The sequence below is a fragment of the Castor canadensis genome, chromosome 4 (assembly GCF_047511655.1).
Source record: "Castor canadensis chromosome 4, mCasCan1.hap1v2, whole genome shotgun sequence".
Taxonomy (NCBI): domain Eukaryota; kingdom Metazoa; phylum Chordata; class Mammalia; order Rodentia; family Castoridae; genus Castor; species Castor canadensis.
The window spans coordinates 152983979-152999148 of record NC_133389.1 but is presented as its reverse complement, the minus strand read 5'-3'; the positions used below and the strand labels follow the sequence as shown (position 1 = coordinate 152999148).

General features: G+C 35.9%; 1 protein-coding gene across 15 annotated transcripts in view; it reads right to left on the bottom strand.

Moving 5' to 3' along the window:
• Nbeal1 (neurobeachin like 1) overlaps positions 1–15170 on the bottom strand; it is a 205019-nt gene that overhangs the window by 63159 nt on the left and 126690 nt on the right. For all 15 annotated transcript variants that reach the window (XR_012447349.1, XM_074071453.1, XM_074071448.1 and 12 more), the window contains 2 exons: positions 5169–5326; positions 2460–2584 (listed from right to left, as the gene is read on the bottom strand). Coding sequence is in view for 14 of the 15 variants with exons in the window: in XM_074071453.1 (XP_073927554.1) it covers positions 2460–2584; positions 5169–5326 (283 nt within the window). In the remaining variant the exon portion in view is untranslated. The remainder of the gene's footprint in view (positions 1–2459; positions 2585–5168; positions 5327–15170) is intronic.

Genomic DNA, 15170 nt, shown 5'->3' with positions numbered 1-15170 from the left:
TGGTATACATTAAATGTATAAATGAAGAGATAAAACAATTTTAAATCAAGTGTTTTTAATGATATATTTAAGAACATAATTTCTATTTGACATTCAAATTACCTAATTTACAAGTAGATATGTTCTAAAAGATAGTTCATAAATCAGCTTGTAGAATTTGTAATGGATTTCCATAAAAAATATTACAAATAATGGTTAACTTTGCAGGAAAGCTCATAAAGTAAATACTATTCTGTACATTTGTGATAGAATGCTTACAAAGCAGTACTGGGTTAAGCGAAATAAAACAAAATAAAATATTCTTAAAAGAACACCATTAATTTGGTAGCTGATCAAAATACTTATGCAGGCAAAAATAAGGACTAAGCAAAACATTTTACAGTTAATTCTGAAGTACACATACTTCAGGGAACTTAATAGTTTTTAAAGACTAATGTTGGTGCTTTTCACTATTTCCAATTTTACAATGAGATGTATAATTTTTTCTTCTGCATAGTTTTATTTTCACAATTATACCTGTAGTAAATTTAAAAAATAGGTAATAAGGTAATAAGGAAACTGAGGTGAAAAATGGAGAAGGTACATTGGTTTTCCTGGATCTAAAACAATTGAGACCGCCAAGTGTGGTAGGTGTATACTTATAATCTCAGCTACTCAGGAGGTGGAGCTAGGGAGGATCTCAGTTTGAGGTAAGCCTGGGTAAAAAGTACAACCGCATCTCAGCAAATAAGTTGGCTATGGTGTGACATGCCTGTGATTGCAGTTACACTGGAGGGGAAAAGGATCTCAGTCTCAGGCTAGCCCTAAGCAAAAAGTGTGAGATCCTATCTAAAAAATAACTAAAGCAAAGAAGGACTGAGGCACGATGTAAGTGGTGGAGTGCTTGCAAAGCCGAGGGCAAGGCCCTGAGTTTAAACCCCAGTACTTCCAAGCAAAACAAAACAAAACAAATCCAACAGAGACCAAGAAGAAAGGACATGAAATTATACCCACATACACGTGTACAGGGCGAGAAGGGGAGGAAGAAGGAGAGGGAGAGGATTTCCTAGGACAAGGTTTCTTGGCAGATATTAGAAGAATGGTAGGTAGTAGTATTGCTTAAATAATTACTAGACTGAAGCCACTCACCAAAAAGTTTTCTAGGTGTTAAGAAAAATTAAATTTCAAGAAGAAAAAGCATACTAGTCTCAAGATATCAACATAGGAGAAGCTGTACGTAGTTGACTGCTGCTATGTGACAAACACTCAAAGTTAATGTTTACATCATGGATAAGGTCACTATTTTGCATTAAGAAAAATAACTTATATTTGATTCATTTTAGAATATAAGACCCTAAATGACAGGCATTGTGGCTTTCTTGATTAATTTTATGCTATCAAATATATTAGCCAATATGTTAAATTAAAAAAATGAGATGCAAAAGTTGGTGCTCATTTCATCAGTAACCTTAGTCATGGAGCACAAAGTGCAGAGGTGGCTATGGCAGAGTTCAGTATAATTTAATAGGTATATGACTGCCAATGAATCTTCACAAAACATCACTCTGTGTTATTCCACAGACTTATTTTCAAAAGGATAGAGATGACAAGTGAGAGAAAGGAAGGGCTTCCTATAGAATTGCAGAAATCCTTACCATCTGTTTTGAAACATTGCTATTAAAGTTTGTTTTTTTTTTCTAGCAGGCGATATTGGCTCTTGTGGGCACTAAGGGACTAGTTCTTTTAAAATGGGTTATAAAAGAAAGGCCTAAAGGATTGTTAAGAATTCTAATTTTATCTAGCATTAGTCTAAGAGAGAAGGACACTTTCACATAAAGAGTCATAGCAGTTCACATGAAACACAGTATAATCTTGTAATTAATTATTTTTTCCAGCTGGGAGCTGATGGCTTATGCTACTTGGGAGGCTGAGATCAGGAGGACTGCAGTTTGAGGCCAGAATGGGCAGGGAGTTTTTGAGACCCTTTCTCAATCAAAAGCTGGGCATGGTGGTATATGTCTGTCATCCCAAGTTACACGGGAGGCTAAGATCAGGAGGATCACAGTTCTAGGCTAGACTGGGCAAAAAGTTTGTGAGACTCCATCTCAATGGAAAAAAGCTGGGTATAATAGATTAACGGTCCAGGCCTACTTGGGCAAAAAGCAAGACCCTATCTTCCAAATAACCAGAGCAAAAAGGACTGGAGACATGGCTCAAATGGTAGAGTGCCTGGAAGCCCTGAGTTCAAACTCCAGTACTTCCAAAAAGAAAAAAATTTTTCTTTGAAAAATTATAATCAATGGAAACATGAAGTCATCTTAGATTAGGCCAGAGGTAACAGCACTGATCAAACAACCACTTAAATACCAATTTTAAGTGCTACCCTTACTTCATAAACATTTTTAAAATAGTAAGACAATAATAACCAACCCAGTAACATCTGATCTTTAATAAATAATTAAACAGTGATTGGAACTTACCTAAATTATCTCTTAAGGCACTAGCTTCCTCATGGGTTCTGAAATTATAATTTGGCACCAGTTTAAGTCTCATGCGGGAATAATTTTCTACATTAGCTAGTTTCCAGTGAACTGGATTCTGCTTCCTAAAAGTATCAGAAACAAGTAATATTATTTGTCTTAGAGTTACAAACATTAATTGACTGAAATAGTATATACAGTACTTTACATTTGTTTAGCATCATTTCATAAAAATATTCACATTTATTACCTCACTTGATCCAAACAACCATGAGACAATTAAAATAAGTGTGTATATATACAGTTTGTACAGGAGGAGCTAAGATAGGTTCAATTATTTGCCTAAGATGCTATGAAGTTTAGAAATAAGATTTGAACAGGGATTTTCATACTTTCACCTTAGTACCTTTACTCTTTCACAGAAGGAAATTCTTAATAATAAATGAGTTCATATATCCAAATAACTTAAAAATAAAATAATTCATTAAAAGTAAAGAATATAATTACAAGTAGATCAAAGGTCTAAAAATATAGGAGCTAAGACTATAAATCTCTTAGAAGAAGCTGGGTGCCAGGGGCTCACACCTGTAATCGTAGCTACTCAGGAGGCAGAGATCAGGAGGATCAGAGTTAGAAGTCAGCTTGGGAAAACAGCTCGTGAGACCCTATCAAAAAACCCTTCACAAAAATAGGGCTGGTGGAGTGGCTCAAGGTGTAGGCCCTGAGTTCAAGCCCCAGTACCACAAAACAAACAAACAAACAAACAAAACTCTTAGAAAAAAAGAAAGGGATAAATCCTAATGATCCTGGACTTGGAAATGGGTATTTTAGATATGAGATCAAATATGCAACAAAAGAAATAATTGGACCTCACTGACATTTTAAAAGTTTAAACATCAAAGACCACTATCAAAAAAGTTAGAAAAAGGCTGGGCATGGTGGCTCATGCCTGGAATCCCAGCTATTTAGGAGGCAAAGATAAGGAGTATTGAGGTTTGAGGTTACCTTGGGTAAAAAATTAGTGAGAACCCCATCTCAATCAATAAGCAAGGCATACTGGTTTCTGCCTGAAGTTCTAGCTACATGAGAGGCTATAGGTATGAGGATTGAACTCCTAAGGATGATCCCAGGCAAAAAGGCAATATCCTACCTAAAATAATAACTAAAGCAAAAGGAGCCTGGAGGGCATGGCTTAAGTGGTAGAGCAATTCCCTAACAAGTGTGAGGCCCTAAGTTCAAACCCAGTACAACAACAAAAAATGAAGAAAGGGAGGGAGGGAGGAAGAGAGGAAGGGAGGAAGGGAAGAAGGAAATCTACGTATTTGTAAATCATATATCTGACAAGGAGTTATTATAGAGGATGTATTTAAAGAAACTCTATAAATAAAAAGTCAACAACCCAATTTAAAAAATGGGCAAAGGAACTGTCTCTAAATGTTGGACAAATGTCCAACAAACTCATGAAAAGAGGTTCGGCATCATTAGTTACTAAAAAAATACCAAAAAATGATAAGATAGCACTTTACACCAACTAGGAAGACCATAAAAAAATCAGAAAATGACAAGTATTGGTTAGGATGTGGAGAAACTAGAAATCTCATATACTGCTAGTGAGAAAATAAAATAATACATCTCTTATAGAAAACAGCATAATTCTGTTAAACACAGAATTATGAAACAACCCAGCAATTCCATGTATAAGCATACACCCAAAAGGATTAAAAACATGTTCCAGCACTTATACACAATTGTCCAAGTAATCACAACAGTGAAAAAGTAAGAAATAACCAAAATGTCCATCAGCTGATAAAAGGATAAATGAAAGGTAGTATATCTATACAATGGCCATTATCCAGCCATAAAAATAATAAGGTACTGATAAATGCTATAATGAAATGAAAACATTATGCTAAATGAAAGAAGTCAGGCACAAAAGGTCACATATTGTATGACTGCATTTAACCAGAGGAGGCAAGTACTTGAAACAGAAAGCAGACAGGGTGATGACTACTGCATGGGCATAGGGTTTCCTTTTGTAGTGATGAAAGTGTTCTGAAGCCACAAAGTGGTGATGACTAAACAACATTATGAATGTACCAAATGCCATCAACTGTACATTTTTAAGTGGTAAATTTTATATGTATTTTCACATAAATAAAAGCACTATAAAATGACATTTAAAATTCAGTAAAATAGAAGTGAGTTAGGATCCTTTAAATACATTGTAAAATACTCAGAACACATAGCATCGTTGACCCTAGCTTAATGAAGCAGTCAGTGTCAGAGGCACAGAAGTAAAATGGCTTAACACTTAACCTAGTATCATAGAATAAAAAAGAAGGTAATTAGCCACACGATGAAAAACATGCGCACACACAAACCTCTAATCACCAGACTTGATTAAAAAAGACAAAAAATTAAATGTACTCTTTCCAAAATTGGAATGAAGAGTTGGGGCGTGGCTCAAGTGGTAGAATGCTTGCCTACACGTACAAGGCCCTGGCTTCAATCCCTAATACTGGGAAAACAAATTTTTTTTTTTATGAAGAGAGAATTGACTTAGAAGTTCTAGGCAGAGTTCTTAAGCGCGAGAGAGAGAGAGAGAGAGAGAGAGAGAGAGAGAGAGAGAGAGAGAGAGAAAGAGAGAGAGAGAGAGAAAGAGAGAGAGAGAAAAGAAAAAAGGGTAATTAATAAAGGATATGTTCCTACCTTTCAGCCCAAGGCCCCCTTTCACAGGTAAGATAGAGCCGTACTGCCTTCCAGCGTCTAAGAGTGGCTAACTGTTGACTGCTAAGTTGTTTAAGCATATTATTATACCTTAAGTTTTCTTGGCGTGCTTTTCTATTAAATGGTTCCACAAAAAACTCCTGAAAGAAACAGCAATAAATAGGAGTATTAAGTCCTGTTTTTAGAAATTTAAAAAAATGTGACCAATAAAATTATGTAATATGAGAAAGGAGCTTTCAATAAACATACTTTTCTTATTCCATTACAATAATTCTATTTGATGAAGCATGATATAATTTTACCTACAATCTATTGAGGTTTTTTTAACTTTAAAAATAACTACCAACAAATATGTGAAAAACTTAAAAAGTGGGAAAGTGCCTTAACATGATTTTTAAACTTCAAGGTAATTAACTTCTAACTAACAGGTGAAATAATTTTCCTTTTGATCTTTTGATTTATAAGACATCTTGAATAAGACTCAAGTTTAAAGAAAGTAAGAGAAGAGTAATCACATTACATACTTTTACCAAGGGCCCAAAAGGCATTGCCAAAGACAAAAGAGACAATGCTTTCACAATGAACAAATGTCATCTCTTAGGCTGACGGTGTCTGAACAGCATCCTAGCAAATCAATCTATTATACTTATTTCAATTTTTCAGGATAAAGTAAATCTGATAATAGTTTCTACCAAAACATAACTTTAAGCCCCGAGCCAAGTGGTAAGACTTTCAGTGCATCCTACTCTAGAATTTTTAAAACAATGAAAACAACACTTTAAGTGAATTTATCCTTTTAATATTCCCTTTTCTGTTACTTCTACAAATGTTTTAACCCCACAACAAATTACTACTGTTTTTAACTACTAAAAACCATTTGCTTAAATATTTCTTTCACTGAATTCTTCCTTTTTTCTTGTATTTCCAAGCTTCTATTTGGGCTTGAAGGTCTGTAGCATAGATCTACTACTGGTAACTTCTCTCTACTTCCTCCTTGACTGAAATGGCTTTGGCTTGCCTTCATTGTTTTTGAATGCAGAATACAGCATAAAAATATTTTAAGTAAATTCAATTTTAAGATGCAGTCTTGTTTTTGGCAATACTAGGGTCTGAACTCAGGGTCTTGTGCTTGCTAGGCAGGTGCTCTACCACTTGAGCCATGCCCCCCCCGGATTGAAATGTAATTTGAATTGTTCATGATTATACAAAATACTTTTTACTGAAAGTACCATTTAATTCTGTTTCAGTTTGGGAAGAAAATCTTCACGAAAATATAGGTTTCAATGTTTGAAGTGTACGCATACATACTTGTTAGAAATTGTACATTCTCCTATTTTATGCTTGCTATTGTGGCTGGGATGACAGATCTATGCCACCCACCCAGTTTTTTACCACTGAGACGGGGGTCTTCCAAACTTTTTGGCCCAGGGTGGCTGAGAACTGAGATCCTCCCAATCTCAGCCTCCTGCATATCTTGGGATGACAGGTGCATACGATGGCACCCAGCTATTGGTTGAGATGGGGGTCTCACTGGCCTCATACCATTATCTTCCCAATCTCAGCCTCCCAAGCAGCTAGGTTTACAGGTGTGAGCCACTGGCACTTGGCCAAAGGAGTTCTTAATATGAACAGTAGCTGGTCTAATTACTTTGGAAAGACCCAGCTGCTTTTAATAAAATGAAATTTTTTTATAGGGCAACAGTCCAACCACTAAGGAGTAAAGATATTCTTAGAAGAAAAGTTCTTTAAAGACACTTTTGACAGTTACTTTCAATTTGAGAGCCAAATGAGAAATGAAGCCATCCAGTTGCAGATTCTCAGCCTTGATGTCATCAACTATTTTAACGTTTAGATTTTTAGCTTGAAGAAGTATCTTGGTCCTTGCTGAAGCTGAACAGCCCACTGTCATTCATGTGAAGACAAACACTTCTTAAGGTATGCAAAGACCATAGGTTCTAAACTTGATATTTACAAAACTGTGCAGGTGAGTTGGAAGCAGATGGTGTTATAGAAAGGCACACCTGGTCTCTTCATCTGTTATAGCTGGCAGGACAGCTTATTGTTCACTACACCAATGGGGAAAGAACATGGCCAAGACATTGATACCATCAAAGGAAGATCATTTTGATTTCAAACACATGTAATGATTCTGCTGCCATTGGGTTGATTTTGATTATGTCAATAACTGTGGACATTGTTCTACTAATAGACTATAATAATCTGAACTCATTTTTGCATTCTGTCCTAAAATATATTCATGAAGAGCCATAAACTCTGCTCTAATATTCTGCTTTAACACAGAATATCAAGCTGGAAGAGAGGTTTGGGAACCACCATCTTCAAGATCTTTCTTCCTTGGAAGGGAATTCTTTGATATTTGTAGATTCCTTCATATACCACAGAACTCTTCCAAAACTCCCCTCCAGAATATGTATTTGATTTTAAGAAAAAAATGAAAATGGGGTTTGCAGAGTGGCTCAACTGATAAGAGTGCCTGCCTAGCAAGCATGAAGCCCTGAGTTCACACTCCAGTACCACAAAAAAACAAAAACAAGCAAACAATAGACAAAAACAAAAAACAAAGAAGAACACAGCTATAAACTCTTCTCTCAGACTAAAGCAAGTTTGCATGCTGAACATAAGAGTGCTGTTCTTGCCTGGATGCTCGATTTTGCAGCTGCAACCAAAGATAAGATCAATCTGGTCTAGGTATTGCAGCCTTCCAAGCAGTCATGGCTCACATGGGATCTAGTCTGGAACAGAGGCCAACAACATAGCTTAGGGGTTACGTGTGTATCTTTAACAATCATAGGTGGGAAAGGCCTTAACTTTTTTTTTTCTGTGATGCTGGGGATGTTCTGAACTTTGGACCTTTGGCATGCTACAGCTACATCTCCAGCCATATAGGAAAATAACATTTATTTTTATTAGCACATATTAATTATACAAATGTCTCCTTATGACAATTTCACATGAATATAACTACTTTCATTATATCACCAGCCTCTATTACCTTCTTATTCCCCTTCCACATACCTAAAAATAACCTCCTTTTTACCTTCATATGCTCCCTTCCCCCAATTCCACATAAGAGAAAACATGATACTTGTCTCTGTGAATTTGGCTATTTCACTTAACAGTTCCAATCATTGCCTGTAAACAATTCCATTATTTATGCTTGAATGAAACTCCATGGTCTGTATACATATTTTGCTTATTCATTGATCCACTGAATGCAACTGAGCTGATTCCATTACTTGGGTATTATGAACAGTACCATGATAAACAGGGTATGAAGGTATCTCTACTGTAAGCTGACTTTGATTCTTTTGGGATATATACCCAGAGTGGAATAGCTGGGTAATATGGTGGTTCTTTTTTAATTGTTTTATTTTTATACATTTTTATTAGGATATATTCATTACACCGGGAGGTTATTCATAGTGACAATTCCAGCTAGGTTTACATTGTACATTAGTTACAACATTCCTATCATCTGTCCACCTCAACCTACTCGCCACCCCACTGAATGCAATTGCAAGAGGTTTTTTTATTCTACTTTGTATAAGTATATGAAGTCCATCAACCATACACCCTCACCTTAATCTCCTTTACTCACTCTCCCTCCTTCTACTAGTACCCCCTGTACCTATTTTACAGACCTTTCATTATTAATATTTAAGTTGATGTTCAAAGGGGTTTCTCAATATATTCCTACTGTGGACATGCTTTACTTTGGTCCTTCAAACCCTTCCATTATTCTCCCTTACCCCCTTTAACTCCAACCTGCCATTTTTCAGCAGCTTTCAATATACATCCTTAAATCCTCTACTTTCACAGATGCTATGTTTTACGATATTACTGATGTTCTATCATTCTCCTTTCCTTTCCCTCTTTCCCTGAGTTCTATAGAGTAGTTCCACTACTACAAACATGTTTTACAAATGAGTTTGTACATGGTCATGCTTGTTTGTGTATATGTTTATCTTTTGGCTCTATCTCCACATCTGAGAAAACATGCAGCCTTTGTCTTTCTGAGCCTGGCTTACTTCTCTTAACATGATGCCCTCCAATTACATCCACGTACCTACAAACCACATGTCATTATTCTTTATGGCTGAGTAAAACTCCACTGTGTACATATACCACATTTTCTTGATCCATTCATCAGTTGTAAGGCATCTGAGTTGTTTCCAAAGCTTGGCTACTGTGAATAGTGCTGTGAGGAACACTGGTGTACAGGTGTCTCTATTGTATTCTGACATACTCTCCTTTGGGTAGATGGCTAGAAGTGGTATCACTGGATCACATGGCAATTCTATCTTTAGCTTTTTGAGGAATCGCCATACTGCTTTCCACAATGTTTATACTAATTTGCATTCACACCAGCAGTGTATAAGGATTTCTGTTTCACTGCATCCTTGCCAACATTTGTTGTTGTTATTGCCCTTGATTATGTCCATTCTAACAGGGATGAGATGAAATCTACATGTAGTTTTGATTTGCATCTTTTATAACGAGGGAAGTTGAACACTTCTTCATGTATTTACTGACCATTTGTACCTCTTCCTTTGAGAATTCCCTGCTTGATTCATGTGCCCATTTCTTCATTGGGATGTTGAGTCTTTGGGGGTTGAGTTTTTTGAATTACCTGTAGATTCTGGATATTAGTCCCACATCAGAAGAGTAGCTGGCAAAGATATTCTCCCTTTCTGTGTGCTGTCTCTTGAGTCTAGTGACTGTTTCTTTTGCTGTGCAGAAGCTCTTTAGTTTGATAGAATCCCATTTGTTTACTCTTTCTCTTAAATGCTGAGCCTTTTGAGATTTACTAAGGAAGCTGTTCCCTATACCTATATGTTCCAGTGAATCTCCTACTACTTCCTGGAGTTGTTTACATTAAGGTCTTTGATCCACTTTGAGTTGATTTTGGTACAGGGTGAAAGACAGGGATCTAGTTTTAGTCTTCTACATGTGGATATTCAGCTTTCCCAGCAACATTTGTTGAAGAGGTTGTCTTTTCTCCATTGTGTGTTTTGGGCTCCTTTGTCAAACATCAGTGGCTACAGATGTGTGGGTTTATGTCTGGACTAATGGATCTTCTATTCTGATCCATTAGTCTTCCAGTCTGCTTTTGTGCCAATACCATGCTGTTTTTACTGTTATGGATCTGTAGTATAGTTTGAAGTTGGGTATTGTGATACCTGGAGCATTGGCCATTTTGCTCAGAATTTCTTTGGCTATTTGAGGTCTTCTGTGTTTCCATACGTATTTCAGGACTGATTTTTCTATTTCTGTGAAGAATGTCATCAGAATTTTGATAGGGATCGCACTGAATATGTAGACTGTTTTTGGTAATATGGCCATTTTCACAATGTTGATTCTACCAAGCCATAAGGTTGGGAGATCTTTCCATCTTCTGAGGCCTTCTTCAATTTCTCTCAATGGTTTATAGTCTTCATTGAAAAGGTCTTTGGTTTCCTTCAGTAAGTTTATTCCAAGGTACTTTATTGTTTTTGAGAATACTGTAAATGGGATTGTTTCCAATTTCTTTCTTGGTCTGTTTGTTGTTGGTATACAAGGAAGGTACTGATTTCTGTATGTTAATTTTGCATTCTGCTACTTTGCTGAAAGAGTTTATGATTACTAACAGTGTTTTAGTAGAGTTTTTAGGGTCTTTTAGGTATAGGAACATGTCATCTGCAAATAGGAATAGTTTGACTTTCCCTTTTATCTCTTGCTCTTATCTTAATGCTCTGGAGAGGAATTCCAAAACTATATTGAATAGGAGTTGGGAAAGTGGACAACCAAGTCTCATTCCTGACTTTTTAGCAGAAATGGTTTCTGTTGTTCTTCATTTAGTATAATGTTGGCTATAGGTTTGTCAATTATAGCCTTTACTAGGTAGAGGAACATTCCTCCTAATTTTCTTTTTTGGTTACATCTTTATGGGGTTTTGGAATGAGTATAATGCTGGCTTCACAGAACGAGTTTGGTAGTGTTCCTTCTCTTTCTATTTTCTAGAAAAGCTTGAGGAGTACTGGTATTAGTTCTTTTTTAAAAGTTTGGTAAAATTTGACTGTGAATCCATCAGGTCCTGGGCTCTTTTTTGTAGGGAAGCTCTTTTATTACTGCTTCAATTTCATTGCTTATAATAGGTCAACTTAGGTGGTTAAGATCTTAGTTCAATTTTGGTTGGCTATATGCATCTAGAAATTTATCCATTTAGTCTTGATTTTCTAGCTTACTTGAATATAAGTTTTCAAAGTTCACTCTAATGATCTTCTGAATTTCATTAGTATTTATGGCATGTTCCCATTTTCATCTTTGAGTTTATTTATCTGGGTTTTTTTCCCTCCTCCATTTTGTCATGTTGACTAAGGGTTAGTTGATCTTGTTAATCATCTCAAAGAACCAACTTTTTGTTTCATTGATTCTTTTTATAGTTTGTTTGGTTTCAATCTCATTGATCTTAGATCTCTGTCTGCTGGCTTGAGATTTGGTTTGTTCCTGTTTTTCTAGAACCGGAAGGTTGTTTATTTAAGTCTCTGTTTTTTTAATGTAGGCACTTACAGCTATAAACTTTCCCCTTAGCCCAGACTTTGCTGTGTCCCACAGACTTTGGTTGGTTGTATTTTCATTTTCATTAGATTGTAGGAACTTTTTTATTTCTTCCCTTATTTTTTTTGGTCACCCACTGGTCATTCAGTATTGTGTTGTTCAGTCTCCATGTGTTTGAATATTTTCTGTGGTTTCTTCTGTTGTTGAGGTCTAGTTTTATTCTGTTGTGATCTGATATGATACGGGGGTTATTTCAATTTTCTTGAATTTGTTGAGCCTTGCTTTGTGTCCTAAAATATCTATTTTGGAGAAAGTTTCATGAGCTGCAGAAAAAAGTCTTTATTGCCTGGTTGTTCATAAAATACTCTGTACATGTCTATTATGTCCATTTGGTCTAACATGTACATTAGCTCTGTAGTTTCTTTGTTGATCTTTTGCCTGGATGACCTATCTATTGTTGACAGTTGGGTACTCAGATCTCACACTATCACTATTAGGATCTATCTGTACTCTTAGGTCTATTAAAGTTGTTGTCGTTGTTTTTAAACATAGATGGGTGCCCCTATGTTTGGTGAAGTCTACTTTGTCAGATATGAGTATAGCTACTCTTGCCTGTTTACTTAGAAAACCTTTTCCCTTTAATAAGAGTCAGGGATGTTTATTCTTTGTCAGTGAGATGGGTTTCTTGTAAGCAACATATGATTGGGTCTTATTTTTTTACCCAGTTTTCTATTCTATGTCTTTTGATTGAGGTATTGAGGCCGTTTACATTCAGTATTAATATTGAGAGGTGCATGGTATTTCCAATCATTTTTATTCCCTGTTGTTTACTTTTTACCTATTTCTTGTTTACTGGTCTGCTTGGTGAAAAGGGTTTATTCTTCCATTCATTTTCCTGTCTCATACTAGTTTCTTCTTCTGTAAGAGTCCTTTAAGTATTTCCTGCAATGCTGGCTTGGTATTCAGTACAACCTTAGTTTTTCCTTGTAGTGAACGATTTTAATTTCTCCTTCAATTGGGAACATTAGTTTTGCTGGAAAGACTAGGCTAGGTCGATAGGTGTTTTCTTTCGGGGCCTGAAATATGTGTCATTCTTGCATTTAGAGTTTGTGTTGAGAAATCTGCTTTTATTATAATAGGTTTGCCTTAATATATGACTTGTCTTTTCTATTTTGTAGCTTTCAGTATTCTTTCTTTGTTCTCTATGTTGAGTGTTTTGATTAGGATATGTCTGGGGGTGTTTCTTTTTCGGTCCTGATAGTTTGTTCTTCTGTAAGCATCCTGCACCTAGATGACTTTCTCGAAGTTATTGAAGTTTTCAGCAATTATTCTATTGAATAGGTTGTTAATGTTTTTAGTTTGTATCTCTTCTCCTTCTATTCCCATGATTTGTAGGTTTGGACTTTTCATAGTGTCCCAGATGTCTCGCATATTCCTTTCATATATTCTTAGCATTTTTTTTGTGAATACTGACTGTTTAATCTGTTTCCTCTACTTTGTCTTCTGTTCCTGATATTGTTTTCAATTTGATCCACTTGGTTCACAAAGCTTTTGATTGAGATTTTTATTTAGGATATTGAGGTGTTTATTTCAGATTGATTATTTTTCAGGATTGCCATAGCTTAATTGATTTCCTCTTTCATATCCTACACATTTTGTTAATTTCATTCATCTGTTTGTATTCTCTTTGAGCCCATTTAGTTGTTTATTCACACTTGCTTTGAGATCAGACACTAGCATTTGTGTTTCTTCAAGCTCATTAATCATTTGTACTATTATTTTGTGGAATTCAATATTTGATATTTCTTCTTCTTTGCAGTTACATAAACCCTTAACTGGTGGAGTTGGCTTTTGAGGGATAGCTGTTGTCTTACTGGTTCATGTTTCTGTGCTGAGATTTACACATTTGGGGTTGTTTTTGGTTTGGGGTTCCAATCCCTTGTGCAGTTGTGATTGAGGTTTTATAATGGATTATATAGGACTGGATAGTGGTTGAGCTCTGATGTGTTTTCTTGTCTTTAGATGGTGAGGTAGAGGTTCAATATTATTCTGTTCTGCTTCTTATTCTCAGGGTGCTGGATTCTACTGTCTGTTCCACTTAGGGTAGGGAGGGTTAGCTGTTAAAGCTGCTACAGTTTTAGACTGTAGCCCTGAAGTTACAGTAATGCCTCATGAAGATCAGTTATTGATACTGTTCTAGTGACTTAGTTGTCTATTGGAGAAATGATTTATTTTTGTGGTCCTGAATGGCTGTGAGCCACTTTCACATGTACTTAAGTTGCTTCTCTCTTTGTGGATTCGAAGAGAGCTTTGCTTCTTACTGGTTATAGGAACTTGTGGCTGTGCTTTGGGGTCCCCAGTATCTTCCTTCTTCAGGGTACTTAGGTGCCACAGGTATTTAGGGATGTCATCAATCTGCTATTTGGGGTAACTCTTCTATTTTTAATTTTTTGAAGACCCTCCATCTTCATACTGATTTCCAGTGACTGAATTTAAATTCCCATTAGCAATGCATAAGGCTTTATTCTTCCCATACACTCAATAACATTTGCTATTTGTTTTCTTAACAATAGTCATTCTGACTGGTGTGAGAAGGAATCTCAATTAAACTTCATTTGCATTTCCATGATGGCTAATGATGTTGAACATTTTTTCATGTTTTTCTTGTCCTTTTGTACTTCATTTAAAAACTGTCTCCGTTTAGTTTATTTGCCCATTTGTGATTATTTTCTGCTTTGTGCTTGTTTTAAGGTTGGTTGGTTGGTTGGTTGGTTGACTGATTGATGACAAGGTCTTTCAGACTCATTATCCTCCAGCCTCTGCCTCCTGAGTGCTGGGATTACAGTTGTGTGCCACCATGCTTGATATTAATCCTCTATCAGAGGAATAGCTCATAAGGATATTTGCCCATCCTCTAGCCTATCTCTTCACTCTTAATTGTTTACATTGGTTGATTTGATTCTTGCAAGTATTTGTTGAGCTACTGGAGTGCTAGTAAGAAAGTCATTGCCTATGCCTATATCCTGAAATGTTTTCATCTTATAGTTTCCAAGTTTCAGGTCTTACATTAAGGTTTTTGGTCTGTTCTGAATTGATTTTTTATACAGAGTGAGAGATAGGAATCTAGTTTCAGTCTTCTAAATAAGGATATCGAGTTTTCCCAGCACCACTTGTTAAAGAGGATGTTGTTTCTCTAAAGTATGTTTTTGGCAGTTTTGTGAATCAAATAAATGACTGTTCCTTCCTGGGCCTATTTCTGGGTCTCCTATTCTACTTCATTGGTCTACCTCTATTTTTGCACCAATACCATGCTTTTTAAAAAATTATTATTATTATGGCTCTATAGTACAGTTTGAACAGGTATTTTGATGTCCCTAGCATTGCTCTTTTTTTGGTCAGAACTGCATAGTCAATTTGGGCTCATTT